The sequence below is a fragment of the Passer montanus genome, unplaced genomic scaffold (genome assembly GCF_014805655.1).
Source record: "Passer montanus isolate IOZ18808 unplaced genomic scaffold, ASM1480565v1 scaffold1, whole genome shotgun sequence".
Classification (NCBI taxonomy): Eukaryota; Metazoa; Chordata; class Aves; order Passeriformes; family Passeridae; genus Passer; species Passer montanus.
This window is the reverse complement of record NW_024356504.1, coordinates 7,053,042-7,079,941: the sequence shown is the minus strand read 5'-3', so window position 1 is coordinate 7,079,941 and position 26,900 is coordinate 7,053,042. Positions and strand designations below refer to the sequence as shown.

The 26,900-nt window shown below is 37.4% G+C and overlaps 1 protein-coding gene across 5 annotated transcripts in view; it reads right to left on the bottom strand.

Annotated features, from left to right (window-relative positions):
- Window positions 1–398: 398 nt before the first annotated feature.
- LNPK (lunapark, ER junction formation factor) overlaps window positions 399–26,900 on the bottom strand; it is a 49,419-nt gene continuing 22,917 nt past the window's right edge. For 2 of the 5 annotated variants that reach the window (XM_039696685.1, XM_039696703.1), the window contains exons 9-13: window positions 23,494–23,712; window positions 18,743–18,848; window positions 18,396–18,466; window positions 16,927–17,097; window positions 8,874–9,834 (exon numbers count right to left, since the gene is read on the bottom strand). In XM_039696685.1, coding sequence (XP_039552619.1) covers window positions 9,638–9,834; window positions 16,927–17,097; window positions 18,396–18,466; window positions 18,743–18,848; window positions 23,494–23,712 — 764 coding nt within the window. In that variant the 3' untranslated portion in view covers window positions 8,874–9,637. Of the gene's footprint in view, window positions 3,215–8,873; window positions 9,835–16,926; window positions 17,098–18,395; window positions 18,467–18,742; window positions 18,849–23,493; window positions 23,713–26,900 lie in introns of those variants that run through there. The other 3 variants (XR_005626285.1, XR_005626286.1, XM_039696711.1) reach the window with 3 other exon arrangements.

Sequence of the window (26,900 nt, the reverse complement as noted above, 5' to 3'; positions counted from 1 at the left end):
CCAAGACTTCCATATATACAGCATTTACATTTTTTAATGGGAAACACTGCAGAAAAGTAGACTGGGTGGGTTTTTCCAAAGTAAGTTACTACTGGCTGTTAACATTTAAAATTTAATGACAGTTAAAAAACCCAACCCAACAAAGGAATTAAGGGCCCACGTGCCCTTAAGTGGCACAGGGCAAAAGCAACAAGAAACAAAACAAAAACACGTTTGCATGTTGTCCCCAGGTAGCACCTTCCTTGTGGCTTTGCAAAACAATTTGTATGGTCAAGAGCTTGCTTTAGAAGCAAGTTATATGGTGATCTAATAAATTTGTTTTGATTTTACTCCCTGGGGACAAACAACACCACAACATCTTGCTAGAAAATAGTGAGCAAAAAAAAGACACCCTTCCATTGCATTAGAAAAGCTTTTCGTTTTATCCATCTACAGCAAGTGCACATGCACAGCAAGTGAGCAACCTCCACAGGCAGGAATTAAGACAAAGCCAGCCTAGCAAAAGCACCCCTCTGCTGATGGTAGGTTTGGAAGGCAGTGGCTCCACTCAGTTCCTATTCCACATCAGCCACTGGGCTCAGCTGCCTGCTGTGCCCCAGAATGGCTAAACAGTTTTGGGGACCAGGGGTTTGTTAACATTTTTGACAGCTTAAAGAATGCCATTCCAAAACGTGTTGATTTCAATATAGATCTCAATATAGAACAAAATAAGCACTTCCCCAGCTCCTGAATTAAAGTTCAGTGCCTGACTCTGGCACACCAACACCACTCAGTGCTTGGCTGCTGAGGCAGGTATTTTACATGAGCATGAAGTTCTATTTCAAATTATCCCTTTGATTTTAGGTTGTGACAGACAACACTGACAGAGCCACCATCCAGTGGTTACTCAATTGCTTGCTCAGAATGACACAGTAATTTTATTCTGATTCTTAGCTCACAGAACAGAACCACAGCTGCTATCAGTCCTCCCAAGGCCTTATGCTCTTTGGCAAGGAGTCCTGACCTGTGTTCCTATAGCACTACCAGGTAGTGGTTGTACACTATCATTTCCAAATAATTTATAACAAGAAGTGACAAAGAACATCTGGAAATAAACCAAATGTGTCTTGATCTGCTCAGAAAAAAGATGAAACATTGCTGGGGCACCTAAAAAGAGCCTCTTAAATCAGGATGTGATGCACGTCTGAGACGCTCTGATGTTCTGAAAGGCACCTAAAAGCATGTAAACTTGCATTATTACCATGCACATAACCAACTCATGAGTATTATCATGGGAGCAACATGAACACAGTGACATGTGAACTGCCTGCAGGATCAGGCTTTGGCCATAAATTAGAATATGAAATTTGGATTACATTAGAACACAACAAAATGTTTACAGAAACTCTTTCAGAAAAATAAAGTATTGTAAAAGCCAATGGCACCAGACTCCTTGCTACCACTAAAACAACGTTAATTTAAAAGCCGAGATTCATTTGAAAACATTTACCTGTAAATCAGAAAGTCCCCAGAGATTAATTTCTGCACTTATGCTATTTGCAAAAAATATTTAACTTAAAGGCAGTCCTTTTCTCCTGAAATAATTGCATGCAAGATGAGAACTAAAACACAATCTGAAGTGTAGTAAAGGTAATTGCTGCACTTACTGCTCATGTCATGTTGATGTATTACTACGTATCAAAGGTCACAGTTCTGTACTCATACATTATCAAATTTGAAAGAGCAATATTCGAATCCGACCAACCTTTAAACTGCCCGGAATCTGTGTGAAAATGGATGCAGGCTAACTTGGATTTAAAAGAAAAAAAAATGAAGCCATGTTTCGGAAGCGGAGGGGTCAATCAAGCCAGACTGACAGGGTTACGTGTCACTTCTGTGCATCTAATACCCTCTTAGATTATCAATGAGGTGCAGTACACTGATCACAAGCTAAAGCAGCTGTGCTAATGAAAATGAAACAGTCTGAAAAAATTAGGTAATACAGGCCTGTGACACAGGGCAGTACCTTGTGGACAATAATGGAGGAATAAGGACATAAATCACCATTTAGATACAATAAAAGCTGCAATACCCATCCTGAAATGTCTATGGAATCGTGGGCCAAAGTCAGCACCTTCACAACTCCACAATTCTCTCTGAAGCTGCCACATATTTCCAATCCTGAGTCAAGGCAGGTTTTCCTGCCTCTCCTTCAGCACACTCAAAATTTTGCAGTTCTGTGCCAGGCTGACCTCTGAGGGTGGAGAGCTGGCTGCTCATGCCACGAGCCAGGAGTCCTCACAATTGGCTGCAGCACAGACAAATGGCTCTTATCAGAAACTACTCAACCCTGAACAACTTTCTTCTCCTACATATGCCAGTCCAACTGGGGGGCAGGGACTGCACTAAAGAGGCAGAGGCCCCCTCTTCCTTGTTTGGTAACACATGGGGTCCTCAAAAACACCCAAATAACTACAAAACTCAAGCTGATTAAGTACAGCCAGCACAGAAGGAACTATCAAACAGAATTATCACCTTAAATCATCAATTAAGCCCAGGTAAACAAATAGCTTTTTCATGGTCAGTATTTTCCTCAAAACGTTACATATACAGCAAAGAGAATATATATTCAAATAACAAGCTATGCAATTTAATTTCATATGCTTTAAAATTCGCTTCATTTGGTAATAATCAATTTCGGAGAGCACAAGTTCAAACATTTTCTCAATTACAAGCAGAAAAGCTAAGACAGACATTTTAGGAAGTCTACTAGAGCTTAAGAATTCACACTAATTAATGTTTTTGCCATTGATTTTAATGGAATTTCAACTGCAGATGATGTATAGTCAAGGCTACATCTAGGATTAGAATTATTAAAGATAATATTTCTGATTAAGGATAATATTTATAGTACATAAACACATACACCCTTTACTAATGCAACAAGGCTATTACAACAACAGCATCTATAAATATTCAGGAACTCCGGTTTAAAAAAAAAGCTCAATATACAAAAAATGCAAGTATAAACATTCCTAAAGAAGTAACTTTCACATTTCCTTTAAAACATCATTGAAAACAGTTTTCTTAAAATGAATTTTCTTGGTGGTTTTGTAAAATGTTTTTGAGTCAACTGAGCAGAACTCCTTGAAGTGATGCAAGGAATTAGAGGGCAGACCACTTGAGAAGAGCTGGAAGGTCTTTGTTGCTTGAGTTTTCTACAAATCCAGCTTCTCTATTTTCATTGCGGCAGCAAAATGGAGAGAGAAAGAGAGAAAGAATGATTATTTCAATATAAGTTTACAAATTTAGAGATGACTTTGAATTCACAAATGTAACACCCAAAATTGTCAGTTCTCCACAATCTGCACCCCTTGTTTTCTTCTGTATCTGATTATCTTGGGATTTTGCTGCGCATATTCTTCTCTGGCAGTTGCAATCTCCCTTTTGTAAATTATTTTTGTCACACAACAAAAGGCGAATACATTATTTCACAGTGGCAAAGGCTTATGAAGCCCTCCTGAAAAACATTAGTAATTGTTCACTGAAAATCCTAGCAGCACAATACTAGGTACCTACAGTGGCAGTTCTGAAATAGGTTTATTCCCACAGTGACTACTGTGAGAAATAACCAGTATTACAGGACTTGGTCAGGACATCCCCTTCTACCCAAAAATTTAAGTCATGATCAAATTGATTTTATGCAACCTTGAAAGTTATATTATGATACACTGCTTTAGATTTTTCACTGTTGCAAAGTTAAATAATCTATCGAGAATCTTTCAAGTGTTTGCTTTAATCTCAAAACCCCATGGTTTGGGAACAAATTATTGTATAATCAATACATTTCATTTTAAAGCCCTTCTCACTATCCTGCCTATCATATACCTCTCTAGGTCTTATTCTTCATAGAATCACAGAATCGTTATTCTTTCAGAGAAAAGATTGAATGTGACCTGACAAGACCCCAGAGAGGCCCACAAATCAAAAGAAATGGTGAAGTCAAATTCCTTGAGACTCACAATCTTAAGGGACAACTCAATTTCTTATTTTTTTAAATGCTGGGGGGCAGCAGTTCCCATTGTTAAACACTATTGGAGCTTATCCTATTTGTTGTGTAAACAAACCTCTAGTAAAAACCCAAGGCTAAAATTCCCACCTACTCAGGATGCCATTCTTTTCCTACAAACACCAAGAATCCAAAGGAGGAAGTATGCTGAATTTCAGACTACCAGACAATCTCAACTAAGACACATTTCTGATGGAAGTTTACAGTCTGTCCTCTGGCAGAAACATTATTGGTGCGTGACTACACACCAGAACCTGGAGCCAACAATCCTATGCCAGTCAACCCCACCAGCTGTAATTCCTTGCCTTCATCACCTTCCACAAACCTGAGACATATGAATTCCACCTAAAGGCCACACCATGGAAGAGAGGAGCACTGCCAAAGACCAGTAATCATTTTACATACATTTTCCTGTCTGTGAATCAAACCTTTCTGACAACAACCAAAAATCTGTCACCCATATACTGTTATTAAATACATTCTTAAGCAATTATAAGAAATCACATGCCATCAATCAAAACAATCCACTGGTCATGGAGCAATCTTTTACTGCCCTCTCATTTTAAATCTAATCCCTCCTGCAAGGCTGTTTGCCCAAATTATTAGGAACTTTCAAACTTACAGTCTTTACTTACTCCTGGAAAACTTACTCTCCTCTTAATGTTTATGTGCTTCATGCATCTGCACCCTTTTTTTTAATTAACCTGTATTAGGGACATGTTTTCTTTCTCCTTCAGAGGCTCACTACACCAGAAATCTCAACAGGGTTGCATTTTACCAATTCCAGAAGGGAACTGAAACATCAGATGCTGATGTCCGAGGCATTAACTTTCAACCATGTGATTGGACAGGAAAGAACCTCTTAATAGAGATTAGGGAAAAAAAACCAAACTAAACCAAAACCAGTCTGTAAGACATGGAAGGAACTGAAGGCCTAAAGATTTTGCTTGAGAGCACTCAGGGAACTGGTCAAATGATTATTTGCCAAAGACACAAAATCAATCTTCAAGGTTATTGTTCTAGTGCAACATTCACAGACAGGACAACCCTTACCCCACAAACAGCTTTCCTCATTGTAGAATACCTAACAAAACCTCACTCCAGAAGCAGAATAAATAAGGAGAAGCAGCTCATTTAAAACTTTCTTTACATCCAGTACTCTTGTACTGAATGTGTTTAGACTTTACAAAAATTAAAGACTTTTTAAGTTTTTAATAGCAGACTTAGCTATTAAACAATTAAAGTTTCCTCTAGCCTACTCACTCCTACAGCATCACAAAACCAAAAGTGCACAAACATTGCTAAGTTCAGAACCATGAACCAACAAAGAAGTGTTTCTCCTAGCCTTTGAAGGTTAAAAAACTTTTTAAGTCTCTCATAATAGCTAGACAGCTTTTTTCTACCAAGTTATTGTCATATGCTTATTCTGGAATTAACTCTAAAAAGCAAACAAAATTCTCCAATAAGATTCCTTGTCAAATCCATCCTTACTATTTCTGACATAGGAACATGGTAATAACCTGAGTTATGTACTGCCATGTGCTAACAGCCAAATCCTACTACATTTTCTGAAAAAAATCTCTTCAAGCTCATCTTTTTTATCTCTTGATTAAGACTTCGTTCTAACAGAAAAAACATTATCCCTTCTCTCCCCCAGCTGTTTCACTCCATCATTAAGTCCTTCCATTGGCTTCTACATGCAGCATATGGGGTTCAATCTTCTTGACTTCAAGGCAATCACACTCACCCTTAGTTACTTGCTTTGGATAATCTCTAGACCATTCCTAAACCATCAGTTTTGCATTACCTTCATTTTCCATTCCTTGGGAGCTTCTCTCTCCTGCACGGAGGCTAAAGAGGTTTTTTGAGAAATCACCATACAAAGATTCCATTTAATGTTTTAATTCAAAATTAAAGGAAAATCAATTGTTCTTCTTTAGAAGAAGTATTAGAATTTGAAATACTAATACATTTGCCTTTTTTCACTCACTTCTAAAGTAAAATGTAAATTTGACCACCTCATTTCAATTCATTTTGAACTAGAACACTCATTTGTCTTTTGTGAGTTTTTTCACAGCTAACTCCTCCTCAGTTTATAAACTACAAGTGAATAAAGGACATTTCTACAATTATTTACAATATTCCAGAGTAAATAAAAACACTACATCAACAAGCTTCCTAACTATTACTTCACTACGCCAATTAATTTTGCTTTTCATCCTGGCCACAGAAATAAAGGGTGCTCCTATGACATTGCAGAAGCCTAGTCCTATAAGAAATCTCAGTACATCAGAAAAAATTGAGATTTGAGTACATGCCAAGAAGGCAGAAGAGAACAAAATGCGGAAGATATTTCTTTAATTTTTTCCCCCTACTTTCTTCCATTTCCTCATTCTTAAAGAGTCAAACTGCAACTGGATTAAATATGACAATTGCTGTACAGTTTTTGTCTACATACTCCTACTTCCAAGGTTTTTTTGGTGTTACAAAGACATGACTGAGTGTGGTTCCTGCTGTTCATTTACAGGTATTTTTGGATTCAGTTCCTGTTGGACAGGTGCCTTTTACTATTGCCACAGTTACAGTACCCAGAAGCCAAGAAGCAACTGCTGCAGAAACAGAATCCTCTTCCCATATTCATATCAGGACTGGGCACCCACACTTGGCAGGAGTAACACATGAATGCTTACTGTAAAATGAGAAAAGCTCAGTCCATAGCGGTCACATGTACCATCATGAGCCTGAATTCACCCACAGATTAACCCTGTGCCCTCATTTATTAGAGCTGCTTTAAAACACTGAAAAATTAAAAAGTTAAAAATAGATTTTTCTCCACCAAAATTGTAGGACATCCTTTACATAATCTTAAAGCCTTTTGAAGCAGTTCATGAAAACAACTGCTCACACACTTTTTTAAAGTATCAAAGTCTTTTAGGACAATTCTATCATGCACTCAGAGCTAAATCCTCCTGTGCTCAAAGGTTTTTAGGTCACAAAGAAGGTTTTCACATTCCATAAATTATTTGTTTTCAAATCAGGTTGACTGTCTCTACTTTATATATTTGATATATTCAGTGATATATTAAACAAAAAGTACCAATCACTTCTGTGGAAAGTTTCTCATGTCACATTTAAGAATCTTGGGAGAAATAATTCCCCACCCCACCCCCTCCAAATACTAAAGCTCCTTTTCCCAGAAAAAGTTCACATTCCCAAAACCCTAAGAAACATCAGTCTCTTTGGCAAAAGCAGGATATGTGAAAATATACATCTCCCAGGCTAATGAAAACATTTTTAATGTATAGGTAAATATCAACGTTTTTCTCAGTCAATTCTATAAATATTACACAGATTACAGCTCAGCAACTGCTTGTCATGGAAACGACCTGAAATTACTCTAGAAAAGACCAGACACTTCAGGTGCACACTTTAAAAGGAAGTAATATCTGTGCCTAGAGTAACCTTAAGTTCTGAACTGACAATAATTCATGCCTTCATCTCCCATATGATGGATCAGGATATCAAATTTTACTTCTTTTTAGCACTTATAATGTAAGTACATCCAACAATTTACTGTGCTGAATTACTCACATGGTCTGTGATTCTTTTCTCTCCAAAGAAATAAGCCTTTAAGCAGATAAATCAGTGAGGCACAAAATACAGTGTAGAGATTAGCAACTTACAAAACAATAAGCTAGCTTTGCCACTTCTCAGGCAAAATTGTTTCCATTTAAAATAAACTCTGTAATCTAAAATATATTCTCTAAAAGTACTAAAAAGTTAATTCCCCTACCACTTTGTACCCTGTACTTTTCTCATACTGAGACACGTTCTGAAAGTGGACTGTTTTCTTTGCATTCACAACTGAGACAGTCACATATAAAATGCCTATTTGCTAATTGTTCATTTAAATATAGACAAGCACCTATGAGTGCTCCTTTAATCATATGTCTACATTCTGTCTATTAAGACTACTAATTAAAATATTGCAATTAATATAGTGAAACAGAAAAAAAATTCCTTCTTAATTTAAATACAGACCACACTTGATTCTGACTGATGCAAGGCTAAGCTTCTAAACTATCCCCAAAGAATAAGAAAATAAAGCATGTAGTTGAGAAAGAAAATTAATCCTTGTTCTTCATGTAATAATTATGTCTTGTATAAAGACATGGACACTAAGGTCACATTGAGAAACATGCTTTCTTGTAGAGGACTCTCATACTACTAAGATTGAGGAGTTTTATTGTATTTACAGTGTAAAAACCATTCCCTTTGGAAGCAAGGCATTAGATTAAAAATGGTTTTGAAATTTGCCTCTCCCTGTAGTGAGGTACACAACACTGCACAAAATAAATTTTTTATCGTAAATACTACTAAATCAACCAAGTCACATATGTTCAGCATTTCTTTCTAAAAAAAAATCTGACTGACTTAGGTACCTCACAGACACCAGAAAACTTCTAATCCAGGATCCCAGCTGTTATATTTAACAGGAAATATGTGACAAGTGTCCTTAGCTTAAAAAGTAACACAATAAAAAAATTACATTTTCAGTAATCCAGCAGCAAATATTCATTGCAATTGTAACATTAAATAGTATCAACTAGCTTTAGGTACAGTTAGAAAACCCTTTTGGCAAACGTACATGTGCTTCCCCTTTTCATCAGGGATCTATTTCTATTCTACCAAAGCCACCTCAGCTACAAATAGACATACTCCTTTAAAGGTGGCACATTCCTGCTGAACTTGCACAGAGTAACTGTAGAATAGCTGCATACAGCAGAACATGAACTCTCTTCAGTTTTAGGAATCACAAAGCAAGTATTGCTGCTAGATGTCTTTATTTTCCTTTAACAAAATACACAAAGGCACAAAATTCACTTATATCTTGTCATTATAGTACAGGTATAAATAGTGCTTTGTATTCAAGTACAATCAAGTGCAGAGACTTCTTATATTTTATGTAAACACAAAACAGTTTTGCATGTAGGTGCCTCTGGTTCATCTGCAATGCAAACACCAAAGGAGATGCCATTTATCCAAGTGCCACTTAACTGAATTCTGTCAAGAAGTTAGACAATGAATAATATTAACATCACTGCATTGACACTTCCATATGCTTAAGTCAAATGTCAGATGACACTTCAGCTTGTAAACATCTGTGTATTAAACATGTACTCAATCCATTTTAACAGGGCAGCGTTAAAAAGCATCTTAAGTTCACTAGACCAAACTTACTAGGTCAATTGCTATCAGTAATTGCTCTTAATGTGTGACAGCTAAAGAGATGTCAAATTGTAAGTCACCCCTAGCAAAGCTTGTACTTTGAAGTTTTTGAATATGCAAACTGAACAAGGGCTACAACTGTTAGACTTCAACCAACTACACATTCCTTGTGTTAACTTAAAGAGACATGCTTCATTTACAATACCCACTCCTACACATAGCTTTGACACACTGCGGCAGTTGAGGCGGTTTAAGCCCAAGCAAGATTTTTAAGTTGTACCATTAAAAAAAGCTCACCTGAATAGTAACAACAGGCATGAACAAAGCTAAAAACTAGCTACAGAAGGCACTTGAAGTATTTTATTCTGCTTTTATTAAAGATTCTTCACTTTGTTCAGCTGAAGCAGACTCTGAAATAGCCTCTTCAGATGTTGAAATGTCTTCTGCTTCTTCTTTTTCAACTTCTTCAGCTAGCTTATCATTTAGATGCTCAGAACTTGGTGCTTTATCATCTGTGTCATTTGTCTCAACGAGCTGGGCCCCATCATCTTCAGATTCTGTGAAAAGAAAAATGACGAAATAGCCATTTCCAGAAAGTAAGAGGCAGCTAATATTCTTAAAAAGCAAATGAAACATTCTGCAATTGCGTACAGGTTTTGACTAGAAACTGCATGACATTCTCAACCCATAAAAAATTTGATTTTTCTAAGACAGTCACAGGTAAAACAATTAAAATTTAAGAGAAAGAAATACTGTGGAAAAGAGCTTAGTTCCCACTAAGAAAATACTATGTATTATTTGCATATGTTATCCTCAACAGAAGCCTTCTAAGCTTGTTTACTAAAGTGTGATCTTAAAAACTCGATGGCAATTCAGTTTCTTTGTCTTTCGTAATGTCAGTTTCTCCAAATGTTGAACTTTTTTTTTATAAGGGTTCAATCTGTACACAAACAAAAACATTCTTCTTTATGGAAACTACTTTACACATAAGGAGTCTGATAAGCAGGGAAAAAACCCAAACAAATATATCAAACCAGCCAATGAAAATTATTACACATTCTGTCTTCCCAGGTATAGTGTAGGAAGGTTGCACAGGAGTGAGTATACATACTCTTTATCCAGGGTGGGAGTTTCTTTGATAACCAGCATATTTTTAAGATAAAAAACATTTAAGTACTGCCTTAAAAAAGTATATTCTAGCTTCACAACAGGACTTCAGTAGCATATGAGAAGTAAGAGTCATATTTTGAAGTAAGCATAAGCACTGAAAAACTGAACACAGTGTTGCACTAAATGACACAAAGGTACTGTAGAATGGTATTGCTGATGGCAGTTGATTTATTGACTGGTATTACTCAATAACATACAGTACTAATGTATACTGTGAAGGGGAACAGTGCAAAATTGATGCAAAGTTACAACTCAAAAATGTTAGCGTTATCAAATGTTTCTGACTTCATAGAGTGGTTTGGGTTAGAAGCAACCTTAAAGATCAATCTAATTCCAGCCTTCCCCTGGACCAAGTTGCTCAAAGCCCCATCCAACTGGGCCTTGAAAACTTCCAGGGATGAGGCAGCCACAGCTTCTCTGGGCAGCCTGTTATAGTGTCTCATCCCTCTTCACAGTGAAAAATTTCTTCTCAGTACCTAATGTAAAGCTGCTCTTTCAGTTCCTATCCATTCTGCCTTGTCCTATCGCTACATGCCCTTGTATAATGCCCCTCTCCAGCTTGAGGCCTCTCTGGATCCTGGAAGGCACTCAACGGTCTCCCCAAAGCCTTCTCTTCTCCAGGCTGTACAGCTCCAAACCTCTCAGCCTGTCATCACAGAGCAGGTGCCCCAGCCCTCTGACCCTGTGTGTGGCCCTCCTCCAGACTTGCTCCAAAAGGACAATGTCCTTCTTATGCCAGGGGTCTGTTGTGGTTTAACCCAGCCTGCAACTGGGTCGCAGACCACATACTTGCTTGCTCCCCACCCACCCTCCTGCCACCCTGGTGGGATGGGCAGGGGAATCTCAATAAAAGTTAAACCCCTAAGTTAAAAGGTCCTTTTGGATGGAATCCCTGCCCTGCACCACACAGCTCAGCACCATCAGCAAACCTGCTCAAGCCCACTGGCCATGTTCCTGACAAAGAATTCAAGCAGCACTGGTCCCAATACCAACCTCTCAGAAAAACAGTGTCAGTCAAATGCCACATGTTCATGTTGATCAAAACATGTTGGGTAAAAGTCTGAAAGTAATCAGACTGCTTCAGGCTGATACAGAATTCAAACACAGCTGAAAATTTTAGAATCATTGCTCTGGCTTCTTGGGCCATTACTGAGAAGAGCTGTTGCACACCCCTGTCCAGCAGACCTCGTACAAAAGCCATCTGTCATCAAGAACTGAAGACCACTCTTTCCACACAAACCTTTAACCTAGCTAGTTCGAGGCTTCATTTCAGACTGCTCAGAGCAGCCCAGCTTCTCCATCTTTTTCTCAACTTGATCTTTCATTTTAGCAAGTCTGTAGCTGACTCACCTCCTGATTCCTTCCCTGCTCTCTCAACCACAGGCTGCTCAACACCTGCCCTGGCTTCTACTTACAAAATTTTTCAACCTTCCTATTTCTGCCCAAGCAAATTCATGTTCCCAGTTATTTTCCAGGCCATCCCACTCTCTCCTCTTGCTCCTTAATTTTCATTTTTATCCCATCTCTGTCTGTGCTCAATCTTCATCTCTCAACTGTCAGTTTTCTTTCTGTCTCATCTCTGCATTTTTTCTTCAGCCTCGAATTCTATGAATAAGTTCGTGCATTTTCCTGCTCCAATCCTTCCACACTTGAGTTACACTCTTTTGACTCTAGCCTGAGGACCAGCAATAAAGAAATTAAAGAGACTGTTTGCTCAGTCTGATCAGAAGGATGCAAACATCTACAACATCTCTGATGTAAAACCCAGGAACAATCACAGCCATCAGCAGAAGCTTCTAATGGAAAGGAGAAAACCTGAAGAAATGCATATTCTAACTATATTCAAATGAACAGGATGGTGCTTTCATTTTTATATTTTACTAAAAGGTATAGAGACACTGCTTATTTAAACAAAAATTGTCAGGTAGTTCATGACTTTTCCCTTCACTATGTTCTTAGGTAAACTAATTCAAACTCTTGAAACTCCAGAATATATAGCAGTACAAATTTACATGGAAAATTTTGGTCTTGTAATTCAGTCTGAGAAAGTTACAAGAAACTAAAGAGTAGGTTCCTTAAATGAGTAGCCAGAGCATTCACAGTAAGTGATGCTAACTCCAACTACAAACATGATCAGTCTTCATTAAAAATATATAGAGATTCCATTTTAAACACAGCATTTACTGGAGAGCTTGCCTAAAGTCAACCTGATTTAAATAGTGCATGAATAAACTCTTTATAAGAGCAGCAGCCAACAAGGGAAAGTTCTAACAATAAACTTTAAAAGACAACAAAAGCAAATTTAAATGTTTTTGATGAGGAATACTTAATTCATCACTTAACCAAAGAATGTAGCTTCACCCACATGATCTCAACAGCAAACACAGCCCTACTCTTGCTGCAAATTTAAGAGCTGCAACAATCTAACCTTAAAAAACCTGCTCCTAGCTACAGCAGCTTTCTCCCCCAAACACACCTGCTTAATGCTTAGTACTTAGAAAGCACATGCACTTCACATTGTAAGAAGTCAGCCACCCTTGCTCTTGTTGCAGAGAGTATATATCACTGAGTAACCAGTGAAATCATAATACTGCATCACTATTAAATTAAGTAGAAAATATCTATTAAGTGGGAATTCATAAAAACAGTGTAATTGCTCTAAAATAAAGCTGCTTGTGCTTTCAAGCAGCCTTGGGACAAGTTTTATTCACTACTACAGCTCCCCTTTAAGATAGATTTTCACATAGTACCACATGTCTGAAGTGTCTTTAAAGAACACGTGTCTCACAGTAATCTGTTAATGGCTTTGGTGTCACAGAAAGCTATTGTGAAGCCTTTGAAACAAGTCAGATAATAGCACAGCATTCCCTCTATCCTTTATGTCCTACCAAAAAGACAACTTATGTTGTCCAGCAAAACTGAACCGTGGTTGACTGGAAACATAATACATTTTTAAATCAAAAGAACTTGTTTACAAGTTATTAAAGGCAAGGTGAGCTGACTTATGTCTGCTTGAGAAATCGAGTTCTAGACACATTAGTCCTTTGTCTTCCATCAGTTTTATTCCTAGAAAAGGTTTCTGCAACATTTGCCCAAAGGCCAGCTCCATTTATGGTAGAACTCACGATGAGCACACATTTGAAATGTCATTATTTCTGGCAGAGACCATTACTGTGACCCTTTCAGTTGCACAAGCCAAGTTTCTAAACCTGCCTTTATAATGGAAACCCTTTCAAACATACTAGTAGTTGCTGTATTCCAAGAATCCTTACAAGTGACAGTATTAAATAATCATAAAAATATTTGAGCAAGATGGTCAAGGAATTCCATACAACATTAGGGACACCACAAAGTAGTCCATGACGTGCTGACCACTGTGGTGAAGTCTGAAGTTCAAATCTTCTTCTAATGAAGACCTCTAAATATCAGCACCAGACATTCAACACAAAAGACTGATGCTGTTAATTTTTTTCAAATTTGTTTCAAAATACTGCGAAATGCTAAACTTGAATCAAGAATACAGCATACCAGTACTAAATAAAGGCAAGACAAAATTAATCAAGAGGCTACAAGTACTTCCTGTTGGCTCTTTCAATATGATCCAAACATTGATACATTTAAGATAAGTTCAAAGAGAACCAACTAGTCTTTGATGGGAGGAGGAGGGGATCAAAATTAAGCTATTTATGGGAAAGGTAAGAAAAGAGCTGAAGTTTATTGCTTCACTCTGGTACTAAAATTTCCTAAATTAATCTGCTGAATAAAGAAGCATGATGTTTGTGGTAATCTGCACCAGACTGACAGCTGATGATTCCATTTTCCAGAGGTTTAAAACAAAATTCCAAAGTTCAGTGCCAATGACACTCCCCAAAAGCATTCTTCAGATCTCTTATCCACAGAAGTTGCACGTAACATGCTTGTCACTACATGAGCACATAACTGGAAAAAAGATTCAGCTTCATGCTCTACCCATTAGCTAAAACAGGTGACTGGTAAAAAATATTTACAGCATTTCTTTATCACATTATTGTGCTGTTTCCTTGAGCTATACAGCTATGGTACAAATGAATTACAGATAAGAGTTGTACTCCCCTGTGTTGCCAGCATTGTGGTGAAGTTGGTTTCCTGATGTTAATGTTTGTCTACATCTGTAAGTGAAGATATATTCTCTATTCCAGCTATATTAGACAGCAGCTATTTTACTGTGGTGAACAAAAACCTTCCCTAGAGCTCTACCTTAATGACAGCTTCGTACCTTAAAACTTACAATCAAGGAATGTGTTCTTTTATTAATAAAACCCAACTGCATGCAAGCAGTTATGTTTCATATTACAGTTCCAGTGGAAAAAGTGATTTAGTGAAAATATTTTCTCATTCTGAAGAAATTCTTTTGTGGCAAGTCACAGGCAGGCACTGGCCTCCTCTAAATCAACAAGACATTTCTCAGAGCTATGTGAAGTACTAAGATATACTCTATTTCTGGCTGCTTAGTAATTATCAAAACAGAATGGTTTGTACCATCTTGGAGAATAAATATTCAGAAAAGATCTGCTATTTAACACTGAAAACCAAACGTCTGTATACCACATATGTATTTCTTATGCTTCTTGTGCAAAGTCTTACCATATATACTACCTATCAGGAAAAGACAACTGGACAATGAAGCTCACAGCTGTTTCTTTTCCTGCTGTTTTTAAATAAAGCAGCACATTAATACAAGACCACATCAGAAAAGAACAAGTAATTTTCAATGTTAAAGGTAAATTGGTAAAATCATATTTACTGCAATAAATCCATCTTATTTTTCTGCTGAAATGTGTGATAAAATTCTGCTTCCATAAAAAGCAACTTCACAGTTATCATTCCTACATCTAAAATGATTAATTGCAATCTCACAGTAATTCTTCAGATTTTACATTTTTTTACAACATCTATACACTGACTCAGCAGCTCAGACCCATTACAGGCATAGGTTCATAACAATTTCTTTTAATGATAATACCAAATTAATTAGCAAGCACATCTCCTTAACTCTCTCTAAAAACCTGCAGTAATGGATAATATTCAAAATTCAGTGAGGCACATGCCTCCAAGAGTTGAGTATCCCTCTTGTAGGATCTCTCTACTTGAGTCAGACAGAAGAAAACAAGCACACTCTTAAAGATCCCAGTAACAAAGTATGCCTTTTTCTGTAAGAATCTTCTAAGTTAAAAAATCCAAGAAACTACCCTCCCCTTGCTAAAAAAATGACACTGGGATTTAAGGGCAAATGATACATTTTCATTGTCTCAGTTTCATCCACTTGATTTCAGTCTTACTTTCATGCCAATAAGAGCACTTTTACTGAGATAAGAGTGCACTATGGTACAGGAAAAGAAAGCAAGTTTTCACTACAATGCACCCTCATGAGACCATGCCCAGAGACTGCCACCATTAAATATTACTTCCCTACTGGTTTTGTGCAGCCTTCTCATGCCAGAAAGTAATGCCCAATGTTATTTTGTACTCCCCATTAAAAAAAATCAAGCAGAAGCACTCTATTACACTCTGACAGTTTCCCACAGTTGGTGTGTTTCCAGCCTGAACCTCAGGGCTGCACACTATCTGATAGTTTTCCTCCAGGATCCCTGCCTGAACTAATGTAAAGTCCCATCAAGCACTAAACAGCACATCTAACTGGAGATCCTCTGGTCTGAAATTATGATTTCTGGAGTCTTTTAAAACACTGCATCTTCCTGTTGGCTGTACACCAGATGCCTACTGTATCTGTAGACTATAAAATGTCTCAAAAGGAACTATGTTAAATTAAAATTGACAATTTGTCTTTGAACTACCTGAAATTAAACAAGGCAGTTTTACTAGATTTTCCTGCCCCGAGGAAAAGAGCAAAAGGAACAAAGGCAGAAATTCCAACACACCTCAATCAAATGACTTCCCAAGCACAGTGAAAGTTAACTACTTTGGGATATACTCCGTCCTTAACTGTTTCTGTAATCTACAGTGCCTTTTCTATCCATTTGTCAGTAACACTAGAGTGAAAAAATTTGTTATGCTATCATTTGCACAAGATAATGACAAATATGAAGAAATTTTAGGGCACAGGAAAGAAGATGCTACTACCAACAACCTAAGCTAGGAGCAGAGACAAGAACTGAAAAAAATATATAAACTGCACTTGTTAAGAAGTCAGAATAAACTGTACTATTTCAATTAGAATGGACCAACAACAATCATCTAGACCAACTGCCTACCCAGCTGGGGGTTGATCAAAAGCTAAAGCATGTTAAGGGCATTGACCAAATGCCTTTAACACTGACAGACTTTGGTCACTGATCACCTCACCAGGAGCCCTGCTGGAGCAGTGTTGAGTATTTCAGCTGCTCATTCTTACGAAAAAACTTAGCTCAACAGAGAGATAGATGACAGTGAATTTCATTAGACATTTGGAAAAGAGCAGACTTCATGAGATTAGCACTTACCTTTTGTCTGTTGAGTCTCCTGGGGCTTTCTCTCCCTGGGTTCTAGAGGCTCAGTTTCAGATCGCAATTCTGTAGTTTGCTTTTTTTCAAAACTGAAGTCTGGAAGTCGTGGAGCTTGAGGTCTGGTTTTTCTTGCAGGATTCAGGAAGAAGCAGTAGGCACATCTAAACGCTACAGCACAAAGCACATCCAGTAAGCAGCCTCACTAATTAGCTTCACATTTCACCTTTATTCCTACACTACATTCTAATGGTTTAAAATATAAAACCAGAGTTAACTAACTGACTATCAGTACCTGACAGCACCTCCACCAAATTTACTTAAGTTGTTCTATGTAAGCCCTTTTTTAAATCCAGCAGACATTTGGTTTTCACAAACCTGCTTGCTTTCAACTCTGCTGAACTGAATAGTGCCCACACTGGGAAAGATTTGACCACAATAAACAAACTAATGTAATTCAGTAGCACCAGATGTTGCCACATGGTGTTGTTCTATTCTTTCCTACAAAAGAATTAAGATGGCAGATTATTTTTTCCCCTACCCTTAAGACACTATTTTCCTCACACTCTGATGTTAGGAAGTGTTAGATGTTAGGAGATGTTAGGAATTCCACAAGATATGTCTCACTCTGCTTTCTGAGGAGCATTCTCTTTCAGTGGTGCTTAATTAAGAAAAAGCAGTTTTGTTTTGCAGAAGTACTGGATACCATTTAGTAATTTAAATAACTCTTTTTATCCTCCCCACTCTCACCAAGACAAGGGGGGAAGTGGCAATTTCTGGTACAGTTGAGTTGTGAACTCATAAGAACTAAGATAACTTATAGACTACTTATCTTTGGTTTCATAGGAAACATTTAGCTGATTCTTACAATGCAGTATATTTACTCATAAACAAAACAAAATGAAATAGAAGATTTATCTAGGAATCCCTAGTTTCTTAAGTATCAAGCTTACACTTGTGGTACAAAGCAGGCAATATACAACATCTGTGTTCAATAAAGGGCTGTGTCTGTCTTAAGTTATTGTCAGCCATAAATTCACATATAGGCCCCTAGGGCTTGTTCCCACTCTTTTTCCAATACGTCCCCAAGATCTTCTTGCCAAAGGGAAATTTAGTTTAAGTTCTGGTAAAGGAGGCACACTTTAATGTCAGATAGTTTCTCAACATAAAACCCTTCTGAGAACCATTCATAGCCAGTAGCAATGTTCAGGGATGTACTGGAGGAAGCTTATTTCTACTGAATAGTTTTCTACGCATAAAATCCATGACCTGAAGGTTGCAATAAAGTACTTCTCTAAGTCTTGAAGTAAATCTTAAAAAACAGAGTAATAAGTTACCAAAAAATGTTCCCACATGAAGTGGTTCTTCACAATGTCAGCTAAGTACTCAACTGCAACCAAAATGAAGTATGATGTGTTTGTTAGGAAACAAGCCAACTAATAGAGTCCAAAAAAGATCTTAGCTCTTACCTACGTATTCAAACTCCTCCTTCAAAGCCATACCATTGTGAGAAAAACATTGCTGACATATAAGGGCATACCTAGAAAACATGAATAATATACAGTAACATGAGCACAGATCTTTCTTTGTATCACACAGCTAATATTACTCAGAACAGAGGTTAGGTTTGCCCAAATATTACCAGTTTCCCTGCAAAGATATTTCAAGTGAAACACTGAGAAAGAGCCATTTCTCAAGTATGAAAATTTTGGACAAGTTAATTTACAATTCTTTTAACCCTGACATGGCTTAAAAAAAAAGATTAAGAAACTTCCTTTCCCCTAAGTTTTTAGGTATTTCTTAAAAAACATTTTACCTGTTTTGAGGACCATCACCAACCAAATATTCAATAACTCTATCCACAACTCCTCTTTCTCGAGGAAGAACAGGTCTTGCCAAAGGAGGTCCTGGAGGATGAAGACCTAGAACATGAATTATATCAAAATTATTTTTCACTGTATAAATATTTTTTTCACTGTATAAATAGGCATTATACTTTATTGTGTGTGCTAGTGTAACAAAATAATTACATCTACTTAATATACAGGGGTATATTTCTTAGTCCACTAGGAAAGCTGTAAGATTCTTTAACCCACAATAGCTCAAAATTCTTCTGCTGCTCCTTTAGCTTATAATTTTATTAAATTGCTCCATTTTTACACCTTGGACATGTAATTAAATTTATAATTTCTAAAGAACTTAACGTATCAATAGTATTTGATTGTTGACAAATAGAGGCTTTTTAAGAAAGAACAACTATCTTCATATACACTCAACTCTGCAAATTTACCCTTGTAGTTTACACCAATAAATCTACCAAAATCAATGGCAACAATAGAAGAATAGAGATCAGGGCCATCTGCTGTGCTGGAAGGTGTCCTGTCCATAGCATGGAGGTTTCAAAGAGATTATCTTTAAGATCCCTTAAAATCCACACCATTCTATGATTTTATGAAGATGTCACAGAAACACCCCCTGGTTTCTGTGTAATTACTATACCACATGAGCATGCCCTCAGTGTGCATTGAGTCTATACATTAAACCTGTCCAGCTGTTTGCCATTTTGGTAATCCACATTTAAGGACAAGTTGGAAGTTTTCAGATTTATGCTTAATTGAAGTGGCCTTAACAGAAGGCCACTATAAAGATACTCTTTCCCCCATGTATTTAACAAACTACTACCAAAATGAAACTCCTTAAAGAGCAGGTAAGAGCCATGGTTGGTTCTTTTTCACCTCTATATACAGTAGTTAAACCAAAACACCAGCACAAGTTTCTCTTTCCACAAAGTTTTAAAACATCTAGTCCATTGTACAAGACAACTGCAAACTGCCAGTTTCCATTTATATAGCTTTGAGTTCTTTTAAAAATCCAAACAAAGGACAACTAAGAGAGTATAGTTTGTTAGTATGCTGAATTAGTTCAGAAGGACATTTAATTGAAAGATATTGTGCTAAAAACAATTGACTTCAAACTTTTTGGGGTTGTTTAGATTTCCTTTTCTTATATCAACTTAGCCAGGGACAGGATCAGGACATGCCCAGCCCTAGCTTCCAGCACCTAGATAAACATCCACATAGAAGTAACCTGTACCTCCTCAGCAGAGTATTCACAGAATATGGGAGTAGGAAGGGACCCATCTCGATCATTGAGTCCAATTCCTGGCCCTACACAGGACACCCCAAAAATCACACCATCTACCAGAGCACAGTCCAAACACTTTTTGGACTCTGTCAGATTTGGTGCTGTGACCACTTCCACGGGGAGCCTGTGCCAGGGCTCTGGGTGAAAAACCTTTCCTTGATACCCAGCCTAAACCTCCCCACCTCAGCTTTGTGCCATTTCTTTGGGCCCTGTCACTGGCCACCAGAGTGAAGAGATCAGTGCCTGCCTCCCTGCTTCCCCTCACGAGGCTGTTGAAAGACCACAGTGAAGTCTCCCCTCTCCTCTTCTTCAGGCTGAACAAATTGAGTATCTCAGCCACTCCTTGTAAATCTTCAACTCCAGACCAGGAGGCAAAGACAGCACAGCAAGCCTTACTATTCAATAACCTGATCCAAGATGGGCTTCATGTTTAAATTGCACTAAAAGTAACTGCCAGCAAATTACCATTTCAAGCCTCCTACCTTTTAATCTTCACAGATAGGGCAGAATGTACTAATTTGTGGTAAACCTCACACTCAATGCCACAAACAGCTAACTTCCATCCTCTATGGCAAATGTTAAACCTTGTAGGAATGCAATGCCCTCTTGTAGTGCTACACACAGAACAAGACTAATCTTGACATTAAGGCTGTACTATTTCTAGCAGCACATCTTTCAAGACACGTCTTGTCAATACTGGATATTTGACCTAAATGGACTGTCCTAATCTTTAGGAGGACAAGAAAACTCGTTCAGAAAATACTGCAATTTACAACCCATCAGTTAAGTACAAAAAAATCCATACTCAACACAAATGTTTTTAAAATAGGCCTTACTTTCACAAACAAGGAAATTAATTCAGGAGATAAGAATCAGTGAATGCATTTCCAAGTTATCCCTGTATTCTGTCAACAAGTAGGAACCTGGACCAAGAAAACTGTCCCAGCAGTAAGACAGAATAAATTCAGTGCAATATAAACTGTATTCTGCTAAAGCTGTCCAAAGCAGAGGTCAGGCAAAATTCATTTCCTGGAGCTTTACAAAAACCTGAAAGATCCAATACTTCCATCAAAAAAGGCTGATACAATCTGCAACAAAATTAAAGCCCTAGAATAATTTTGTGAATACCTGGTTTACACGCAAATGTTAACTCAGGCCTTTATTCAGAAGACCAAGTTTTCATATAACTTGCAAATCACCAATATATGAAGTTTCCAAAAGTCAATAACCAAAGCAAAAATTAAATAAAGTAGAGTGAAACATCACAACACATTCCAACAACAACTTCAATTACCTGCCTACTAATAACCCAAGCCATCTTGGTTCTCATGCTGTTATGGACACCAGTAATTAATATAAACATCGAAAGCAATCATTGTAGAAAGACTGGTCATTTTTGCAAAGCTTGGCAAACTCTCAACTACCTGCTGGTTATTAATTTTCAAACATATGGGAGCTCTGTGGTAATACACATTAAATTGATTCCCCCCTACAAAATATAGTATAACAAAAATGAATTATTAACCTTCTGTAAAATAGAGATAATTAAGGCTATTCATATTTGTTGCAGGCCAAGCATAAACTCGGATGCCATATTATTCTTATAGATACTAAATTTATGAATTTTTCACTACAGCTACATGACTGAGATTTTATATGCCTTGAAGGTTTGGGGAAGTTCAAGAAAAAAGAGGGCTTCCATATTAACTGACAATTGCAGTGGCTCCCATTGTTATCTATGGCAAAGTAACGTGTTAGGTCAAAATTTCAGTTATTTAGTGAGGAAAAAGTGCCTATAGGGCATTATCACAAACATTACATCAAAAATTTTAAATCAAAAATATTGGCAATTGTCCTTTCAAACAAGTCAGTTACTTTATTTTCCTTCATCCTCTAAAACATTTATGCAGTAAAGGCTGAATTTCATCCAGCTTATTCAATGTATCTGAATCTTCCCCTAAGAATAAAGCTATTATACAGCTAATACTTTATTCTACATTCAGCTTCCTTAAAAAGGAACACGCAATTTTAAACCCATTATGGAATTTTTGGTAATCAGATATCAGTAAATGTGATTTGCAACCAAATGACCAATTTCCTGGTGCAAGAAGCTAATTTCTGGTACTTCAAGATAATCAAGACTTACTAATAACTTGCCTTTACAGTTCACTTCAGGAATAAAAACAAATTTAGCAGCTTCATAACACAGGTAAAGAATTACTAACATCAAATAAGGCTTAATGGACTCTATAGAGAACGGAGATCACAACTTTCCATGACAAGTTTATTCCACTATACTAAACAACAGGAAAAGGTATTTTAACATTCAGCTTCCCAGGAGTTCAGACAGCAGGTGTCAATATATTATCTACAGCTCTACTTTTTGATTGTATCATGGAGGCTAGTAAGGAAGGACATAGAGTCGGTAAGACTTAAGTAGTCTCAAGTAAAAATCAGGAACACAGGGCAGAGAAAAATATTCTTGATCCCTGTACACCGAGCAGAGAACTACTCAACATTAAACTGGTGCTCATGAGATTCTTGGCAAATTGTGCCCCTTCTATTTTCAAGACAGCATTTCATCTCCTTCCTTGCCTTGTGATCCAACTTGCTAAACATCCCACAAAGAATGAAAGGCCTGGCACAAACCCACACACAGCTTTACCACCCACAAGGAAAATGAGAACAGTGCTGCCCACCCAAAACTCTCAAATTCTGCAATCCTTCCAATGCAATTTAGTTCATATTCTCTTTATTATAAGTCCATCCCATCTGAACACCAAATAGGAAATCAAGGGAAAAACATTTGCAGGATATGCAACCAAATTTTAAGGACTACTCATTCCTACCAGATTTCAACCTGTTGCTAAACTTTGGACTCTTGTACTAAAACAACAATGCTATTTTAGTATTCAGCTACAACACAGACAACTTTTCTGTTGTATTTGGTATTCCACACTTTAATCTATGAGTATAGGCTGCATGACTATACCTTCTAGAGTGAAAATTTAAATAAATGTCAAGATCCATGTTAAAAAAATATGTGCAGGGTTTAGTGAGAAGCATGAATGTATTCTGAAAGTGTTCTCCTCTGCACCTGATTTATACAAACATAGAGCTCTTCTAAACTAAGAACATAAAAAGGTATGCTATATTGTTGACTACAGAATACTGCAAAGTTTTATTGCCATTTAAACAAAGAAGCCATAACAGTTAAATGAGCTCAGGCAATAGGTTTCAGCATCAAAAGGTGCCAGCTGTAAAGAGTTATGGCTAATTGAATATGGAACTCCTGCTTAATCAGATAACTGCTCTGCTATTTCCAAATGAAATGCCATTTCCATACTGTCTGAAAATGGCCTCTTTTATTGGTAACCAGAGAAAACAATATAAACTGTAAATAACATTAAGTGCTGTGTTTACCCATTCCAGGCACTGAAGTGGCAGGGGATCCAGGGCGCCGTGGTACAACAGTGGATTGCAAGGATGGCACAGCGGCTCTTTCTGGGAGCCCGCTCAGGGCTGGGCCCTCTCTCTGCAGGCTAGGAGGTGCTGGAAGAGGGGACTTTGGAGAGCCTTGTTTAGGAGTTGCAGGTGGGGGTGTAGAAGCATTTCTTTGAGCTGCAGTCCTCTGACGAATTTCTGACAAGAATATTTACATACTGAATTTAATATCTAGCATAAGCAAAATATTAGTAGAAGTGCATTAATATTGTTATACCAATTAGCAAATTACAGAATCAAACAAAACCAGGAAGGTCTAAAACTAAACATCAGCTGAGCATGTCATAGAAGCAAATACCACACAGAAGTAAATACCAGATAGAATATTTCAATTATCATAACTGGTAAATAAACTGTTTGGGCAAAATTCTTCTAGAAGGAAATAAGAGAACAGAATCAAAGTATCTGCTAAGGCAGAACATTGGACATAGAAACAGCAAGACTCAAACCACTATGTATAGAACTGACCAATTTTTACTCCATGGCTTAAAAATGCTTCCAAGTATTTAGCTTTCCATGGGACCAAAACTATTCATTCAGTATCTAATATGCCCAGGTTACATGCCCAGTTATGAAAAAAAAAATCAGATTGGATAAATCAAACAGTTCTAAAACCAGAAGAAAAGGAAATGCTTCATTCAGGTGATGTAGTTTGACTGACTTGTTTCAGTAACCCCATTATCAAACCACCTGCATGGATTCTCACAAAGCAAGAATGGGCTCTGCCAGAACATTTCTGTGCTTTTACCTCTTCTCACACCACTACCAGTTACTATTAAATCACAATCATGAAAAACTTAATATATTTCCTCAGTTGTTCTTACACAAAGCCAAATATCACCAGAGCAACATACCATGGTTTGAATGTTGTACTAGTCATGCAAGCCTGAGGTTCACACACTATTGCAACAAATCAAACAGAAATGTAACCATTGCTTTAGGTCTGCAGATATTTACCTGGTTAACAAGCAGCAGGTTAGTCTCTACAGGGACACCCCAATAACACCCACACCTAAACTGCAATACCCTACAGTTAGTATATAGCATCATGTCACTTTGAACCAGCTGGCATGTCTTCCTTCACAACAAATGGAATTTAACACTACATTTGGACTTTAAAATTACTTCCACGAGTCTCAAGATTAGACAGATTTTATCTGCTGACTTTGTGTCAGGCTGGAAGAGTTTAAATGCTTAGCAGGCAGTTTACAGGTCCACTGCCACCCAGCCACTGGAGAAGGGGTGTGCTGAGCCTGAAGGAACGATCCCTGTCCCCAAAAGCACAACACGAGCATGCTAAGCTGCTGCTGTGGGTGGAGGAGGTGAGCGTGCTACGTCAGCTGGCACCAGCTACGAAAGAGCTGCTATCACTGCAGCACTAGGGCAAATGTAACAGTTCTGTGGGAACACAGCCAATCCAGTGCCATGAAAATTGCTACATACATAGGCTATGGTCTTGCCTTCTTATCTGTACATATAAATAGGATTAATACACAACAGAAGAAAGAATTAAAAATTCCTTGGAATCACTACTTTAGAAACTACAAGTTTAAAAACTACAGTCTTACTAAAAATCCACCTAGTTAGGTTTCCTACAAAGCAGAACAAATCAAGACTTTTCCCCTGCCATATGTGCATGGCTGCATTACTTCACACAACCTCATTGTCCAAATTACATCAGTCAATGAGTCTGAAGGTTCTGTATTTTAGCGTGATTTTAACAAATATTTGCCCCCTCACTATTTCAGCTGTTCAGAATCTGGAAACTGGGATTAATTGGTGAGGTAGTTGCAGAAATTCCATCAGCATTTCCTTGGTGACTTGCTTTTGTTTTGAAAACTGCTCCTGTATTGAAAGTTTTACATGAAATAAGAATTCATTTATGATGAACCTCCCCATTCACGTCTTCAAGATCTTTTTGTGAGAGCCATAAGCAGTAATCTTTCTAGTTTTTCTACACTAGGTTAACTGCATTCTCTCTATGCCATCTGACCAACAGGCATGGTCCATCTCCAAATACAAAATATTGACTATAACCCATGATTTATAGTCAAGTTGGTGTTACAGTTTCCAGTGATGTGTTAGTTTCAAAAATTAACCTAAAAGGTATGTGATTTCTCAAGTCTTTTCAGGTCCACATATGTACAAAAAATTAGTGACAAATATAAAGCCTAATTCCACTTGTTCCAAGATAATTTTAAACATCTGTAAAGACATCTTAGTCCATTCTTTTTTCATTACAAAACCCTCTTTATTATTGTTTTACATAGAAAAATGTCCAAGAGCATTACTGTAAATTCTACATATGTTACTTTTACATTTTGAAGGCTTTCTAGACCATGTGGTTTAAGCATATTAATTGTTTAAGAGCGCTGAGTCTGTTTCAATAGGTCATGGCTATATTCACATTTATTCTGAGCCCATAATACACTATTTCTAAGCACTTTCTATGCTGCCTGCAAGAGATTTGCCCCTTTTGCCTGCTCCTTCTAAAGGGTCATTTTTGGCAAGTCTTCTTTCAACTACTTTCAATTAAAAAGATACTGCTACTTTAATAACTCTTTCCTCATATTTTTGGTCCTATAAAGATGCTGAACCAGTACTTTACAGTAAGTATTAGAGAGATATGCTTCAGTAGTTTTAGTTTCATTACAGAGTTAAGAATGCAAGACTCATTGCTAGTTTCCACAAAATATTGGGTTATTTACAATGCCTTTTTCCCCCCTTCACTTGGCTTTCATTCTATTCTGTGATTCATACTTAAGAGAACTTGCCAACACGCTGCTGCTCCCCAAGTAAGAGAAGACACCAAAATCTGCATTATGAGAAAGTGAGAAATGCTGTTCTTGGCACAACCAACAGCCCATCCATTCCAATATTGCCCTACAGTGGCTAGTGGCTGTAGATGTTATTCAGTGACAACACACAAACCTGAATTTCTGATGCCTACATTCCTGATACCATCCCCACGATCCATAAATGCATTGTCATGTACAAGGAGAGTACAGCCTTGTCTCATCTTTTTAGTATCACATACAGACCCTTTACCCATGAGCTCCCCAATTCCTGCTCTGCACTTCTACAGTAACAGCCCTAATATTCTTCTGAAGTAATTGCATATGATCTATATACTTCTCAAATTGCCTCAAGACGCAATGTGTTAAAAACGAGCCTTTGTAAAGTCACAGATTTCCATAATTCCAAGTTGCACAACTTAGCTAAGAAACATGTCCACTGACCTCAACACTAACACAATTTACAGCTACTGCTGATGTAGTTTTAATGAAGTTTTGACATTTTCCAAGGATTTTCTTCAGCAATGATAT